This window comes from Pistacia vera, unplaced genomic scaffold (assembly GCF_008641045.1).
Source record: "Pistacia vera cultivar Batoury unplaced genomic scaffold, PisVer_v2 Contig698, whole genome shotgun sequence".
Classification (NCBI taxonomy): Eukaryota; Viridiplantae; Streptophyta; class Magnoliopsida; order Sapindales; family Anacardiaceae; genus Pistacia; species Pistacia vera.
The window spans coordinates 15,723-21,807 of NW_022196554.1; the positions used below are offsets into that span (position 1 = coordinate 15,723).

A 6,085-nucleotide genomic window follows, 5' to 3' on the forward strand; every position below is an offset into this window, starting at 1 on the left:
TTTTTGGGGGGGGTGGGGGGGCGCGGTGGAGGGTTGAGAGAGGGGAGGGGAAAGGATGGATTTCAACCTAAATTATAAAAAATCTAACAGCATTATCAGTTATGTAGAGAGTCTGAAGAGTTAATATCTCCCAAAAAACACCATTCCTGAAGAACAGCAGCAATTTTGAACCAGAAAACGGTTTGACTATTTACATCAAGACAAACTTATCTACAAAAAAAATTGAAAATTCATGGTTTCTGGAAAGAAGAAATGTCTCAGTCAATCCATTTCATCAGTGATCAAGTCACCGTTTCAAGAAATCTACGTGAGATTGATCACTGGGGGTACTGGTAACTGTCATAATATTTTGTGTCATTTATGTTAACATTTCATAGGTGTTACAAAATTAGTATTACAATACAGAAGGCCAAACCTATGTCCTTGTATATATATGAATCAAATAAAAAACAATGTTTAAACAATATTTCGACTTCAGCTTCAAATTGTTAGCAGGCTTCAGACCACAACCAGGTCATACAAAACTTGAAGGAAAGCAATTAAACTCAGGCCGCATCAACAGGTGAAGTACAATCAATATCCTGAAGGGTAATTTTCCCAAGTAATAACTCATTTATGTGATCAGAACAGAGAGGGATACACCTTTTATCCAGAGCTTTATGAATTACTCCCATACCCTTAACCCACTTATCTTCATCCAAAGGATTAATGTTTACACGGTTCTGTAGTAACCTCACCCTATACATGATAGTATTAGTACTGTCACAAAAATGAGCAGCACAAGAATATGATGACTCATCAATGGCCAACCTGATCAAAGCCAGCAATAAAGCCCCATCGACAGGTTTCGGATCTGAAAGGTTCTTGTCTCCCATCATCTTAACCTCCCGTTCTGTGGGGAAGTACACTTCTTCAATCCCCTCCATATTAGTGACTTTCAAATCTTTAGAGTAATGTCTAATTGCTTCAAGTTTGGTGGATTCATGCTTCTCTGCTAGTGTTAGAATACAAGAGAACCTAAGGTGATAAGTTACAACAGTTTTCACCATCTTAAAGTTGTGACAGCAGCAAAAAAAATCAAGCCATCTTCTCCCAACACCCGCATACCACTTAATAATATCAGTGTCTTCAAGAGCAGTAAGTAAACTGATTGGTCTAGGACGACCCATATTGTTGGTGAATCCAGCCATTTTAACAGCCTTCCTAACAAGTTCCATAGGTGCAGAGACTTTCATGCAAAGCCTCATCAAATCCTCCACTGTTCTCTCAACATACTTTCTCTCCTCCTCCTCTTCTACTCTCCTTTCTTCTTCCTCCAGTGCCTTTCTGGCTTTGACTGGTGTCAAATGCTTGTCAACTTGCGCTTGAAATTTGTCATAAGCATCAACAAGGCCTTCTGGCAATTGATTTCTTATGTGCCTCAAAGAAAGAAAATTGCCTCTAGAAAGCATTCGATGCCAATGCCAATGGTCTTCCAAGGATCCCAAAAATTCTTCAACCACTTCATCTGCCCAAGTTCTAAAGATATCTTTGACTTCATTCTCGATGTGAAACTCAAACTCGAACCCATTACTCTGCTTCAGCTTCTTAAAAACATTATGCAACACTTTCAAACCCAACTTCTTCCTATTCCTTTCGCGAGCATTTCTCAACTCCAAAGCTCTGACTTCCTTCTGCCTAAGGTACTTCTTCCTAGCTCTCATTGCCTTTTCAGACATAGGGGGACACAAAACTGAAGGCGGGACAGCCTGCAGTTCCATTCCCAGAAAATCAATCTTCTCTGACACTGCACTATGAATTGCAGTTTTCACTCTATCAACATTCAACTCTAATTTCTCCTCTAGAAATTTCAAAACCACATTCTTCAAATCCATAGTCAACATTTTTGAACCTGAAGTAATTACCAATATTTCATCCAAATACCTAACCGCATATATCTTCAATGGCTTATAATAAACACTGGAACCAGAACAAAGCTCATTCAAGTTAAACTTGGGATTCTTCTCATTTATTTGAAGACGTGTTTCTTGCAATTTTCTATCTAAACAATCAAAGTAAATATTAATTAAAATCGAACACAATCCACATTCTTGAGGCAACCCCCTGCCCAAATAACACCCACCAAGTTCAATACTCACTATTTCCCAATCAAAAAACCTCTTTATCAAATCAATCAACAATTCATCCTTTATTTTCTCACCCATAATTAAACACAACTTATCTACATTATGTCTATCAAACTTTTGACGATTAAACCAAACAGCAAACCACCAACTGGGATTTTCTACCGAGTTTTTAAGGTATCTAATTGCCGTGTGTCTTCCAATATTAACACGACCACCATAAGAAAAAGTAACAAAACGTTCATCGTAAACAATTTCTAATACAATTCTAATAGCTTCAATCAAGACTTTTAATTTCAAATTGGGCAAAACCAAAAGCTCACCTTTCCCGCTCAGTTTGACACAACAAGACTGAATATCGAAGCGGTTTTCGATAAGCTCCCGACTCATGTCTTGAATTGAGAAGTGGTTGGAGTTGGGGACATTGTGGGGTTTGTTTAGGTTGAGGGAGGCAGTGAAGAGAACAGAGGGTAAAGCCACGACGTTTTGGAGGAGTTTAGAGAAGTGGCCATGGGAGTATTGGGCGAGGACTAAGGAGTTGAGCTGGGTTTTAGTTAAGGGTTGGTTTGCTGGTGTAGGGTTTAAAAGTTGAGTGGTTTCAGAGTAAAGTCTCACCGAAAGTGAGAGTCTCCTCAGGTTCATAAACATTTGTGAGACGAGATTCACTTGAAACTGCTGCTCAAAATAGATTAAAACACGGTAGGAGGGTTCATCTTTTGTCCTCCCTGAGAGACCACTTAGGTTCAAATTTATCCCCTTTGTTTAGAAAGTATAAAAAACACTCCTTTAATTGTAAAAAATCCCTCTAAGAAATATTAAAAACCCCCTTAAAAATATCAAATATGGTGGGAAGCAGTGATTAGGAACCTAACCCAGCCTGGCCGATTGAACCGATTCAACCGTGACCCGGAATGGCCACTGAGTGGAATGGTGGCAACGGCGTCGATTTCTGGTGAGTGAATCGACTAAAAATCGCAAAACAATGTTGCCAGAAAAAGCCTATTGTCGCCTGCGATTGGGGAGGTAAATGGGGTAGGGGTGAGATGGGTTTTGGTCAGGAGACTGAGGGGAGTGTTTTCGTGGTGATGGGGAGAGTTGTCGTTGTTAGTGTATGCCCTAGGAACCAATCGTGTCGTCGGTTCCAAGGTATTATGCTTTGTATATACAGTAAAACCTCTCTATAGTCATAATGTTGGGATCAAACTAATTTATTACTATAAGGAGGTTATAACTTAATAGATGTGTAATTACAAAAAAACTATTTTGATTTCTTATTTTATAATTCATGTTTTAATAGTATGTATTAGGACTTCAATTAATTGTACTTCAATTAATTGTTTTAGTAGTATTAGGGTCTGCTTGGGAGTTCTTTTTTCACTGGTTTTGGGGTTTTTTAATTAGACTGGTTTTGAGGTGCTTAAAAACCATTACTTGCCAGATTTTTTATGGACTGGTTTTGACTGGTTTAAAAACCCCCCAAAACCAGTGTAGTGTATTTTTGAGGGGTTTATAAAACACCCCAAATTGGGGTGTTTTGGCTGGTTTTTAATTTTTATCCCCAAAAAAAACCCTTTCCACTATTAATAATCCCTTTACTGCTAAAAAAAAAAGTTACATAATAGATGTGTTTGATCCCTCGCTCTTCTTCTTATCTGCTTTCAGAGTTTCTCGTTTATCAACAAAACCTGAACCGGAACTAGCTTTTGAACCTGAGGCGGCGTTTTGTTTTTTGTTACTAAGAGGAGAAGTGGTATTATTAGTATTGGTTGTTGGATTTCTGTTGCTTCTTCTGGAGCTTCTTGCTCCAGTTGTTATAGCTTTCTCTTCTGTTTTCACCTTTAACAAGCTGCTGCTTCGTTCTACTGAGGGCTGCTTTATATCAGCAGGCAGCTTCTTGTCATCAGTTTGTTGTTGTTGTTGTCAAGCAAATGTAGAAGAAGTGAAAGGTTTAGTAGAAACAGAACTGCATTTACGACAGACAATAATGGGAGTAGATTGTTTATGTTTAGCAAGCAATGAATCAGATCTTTCAAGGTGGGGTTTCAACTGTGGTGGTAACGGAGCAGGAGCAGGAGCAGGTGGTAGTAGTGGGTCTTGTGAAGAATCAGACCTGTAATTTTCTTTCTTAATCTCATTAGAGAAAAGATTACGAAGATAAAAAAACACTCAGACTTGATATTTTGCACTTTTTGTTAGGCTTTTATGATGGGCATATATGTAAATTTATCATTTTAAAAAACTGTCAGAACCGTTGGAAAATAAACTCCCAAGCACAGGTTGAGTGTTTTAAAAACCGCTACTAAAAATCCCTCAAAATCACTACGGTGGTTTACCCTCAAAACCGCTACGATGGTTTACCCTCATAACCGCTACCATAAAACTCCCAAGCAGACCCTTAGGATTTCTTGTTTACTTTTAATATTACTTGTTTCTTATTTTATAATTTATGTTTTGGTAGTATTAAGATTTCCTATTTACTTTTAATATTACTTGATTTCCTATTTTAAATTCATGTTTTGGTAGTACTAGGATTTCAATTCATGTTTTAGTAGTAGTATTAGAATTTCTTATTTACTTATCCTAGTAGAATTATGATTAGCCTGTTATAAATAGGGTTGTTATGTTTCAACTTATTCAATCAAGTTTTCAATAAAATCTTCCACCAATTCAAGTGATACCTTTCTTCTTCCTCTAGCAAATCAATCATGCCACCCAAAGTTAATACGCGGACTCAATTGACCAAAAGTATTCATGTTGAGTTGTGCAAAATGAAAGAATCAAACCCTAGTTGGAAGCAAAAAGATCTTGTGAAATGGTTAGAAGATACTCATGGTCTTAAGGTATCACAAGCAGCAATATCTAAGACACTCAAACGATCAGTTGACCTCCTTCAAGAAGAAGGATTGTTGAACCCAAACACAAAACATTTAAAGATGGTAAAGTACCCAGCAATGGAGTCTGCCCTCTATGAATGGTTTGTATGCCATCAAGAGCATGTCAATATGAATGGTGAATTGTTAAAAGAGAAGGGAAATATTTTTCTAAGGAAACTTTATCCTGAAGCCACCTCATTTGGATTTTCAAATGGATGGTTGGAAAAGTTCAAGCAATTCATTCCTTTCATCGTTTCGGGGAAAGTGGTTCAGTTAATATGGAGAAAATTGAAGCTAGTTTGCCATCGATAAGAGAGGAATTAGACAAATGGGCTTGGAAGGACATTTATAATATGGATGAAACTGGTTTATTTTATCGAATGCAAGCCGATAACTCTCTTGCAACAAAGCAGTTGGAGGGCCGAAAGCAAAACAAATAGAGGATTACAATTGTTATTTGTTGCAATGGCGATGGCTCTGACAAACTTCCACTTTGGGTCATCGGTAAGTTTCTTAATCCAAGATGCTTTAATAATGTTAACCGTGATAATCTCAATTGCAAGTATCGAGCGAAGTCAAATGCATGGATGACATCTTTGTTTTTTATGGAATGACTTAAGTGGTTTGATAGTCGTTTGGATAGAAATGTCTTGCTTATATTGGATAATTGTACTGCACATGGCAAAAAGGAGAATCTCCCCCCACTTCATCACACAATTGTTCTGTTCCTACCACCAGCTAGCACTTCCAAAATCCAACCATGTGATGCAGGCATTATTAGAAATTTCAAAGGTTATTATCGGCAGCGCTTTAATTGCTTACTATTGAAACGGATAGAAGATCATGTATTGGAACCAAAAAAGATAAGTATCTTTGATGGAATTGTAAATGCAGTTACTGTATAGTCAATTGATGTGAAGCCACAGACAATTATCAATTGTTTTAAGCACTACAAAATTTGGACCCTTGATGTCGATGAATTGCAAGTTACAAATGAAGTGGATGAGGAGAATAGAAAAGTCATTGCAGAATTGAGTGATCAGATTCGACAACTCACTACACTAATCGAAAGAATATTAATGTCTTCCT

The 6,085-nt window shown here is 37.4% G+C and overlaps 1 protein-coding gene and 1 pseudogene across 1 annotated transcript; one reads left to right on the forward strand and one right to left on the reverse strand.

Annotated features, from left to right (window-relative positions):
* Window positions 1–407: 407 nt before the first annotated feature.
* Window positions 408–2,771, reverse strand: LOC116113990 (nuclear intron maturase 3, mitochondrial-like). Its single transcript, XM_031400141.1, has one exon. The coding sequence runs from the start codon at window positions 2,769–2,771 to the stop codon at window positions 546–548; it is 2,226 nt and encodes a 741-aa protein (XP_031256001.1). The 3' UTR covers window positions 408–545.
* Window positions 2,772–4,828: 2,057 nt separating this feature from the next.
* On the forward strand, window positions 4,829–5,610 carry LOC116113991 (annotated as a pseudogene).
* Window positions 5,611–6,085: the final 475 nt, after the last annotated feature.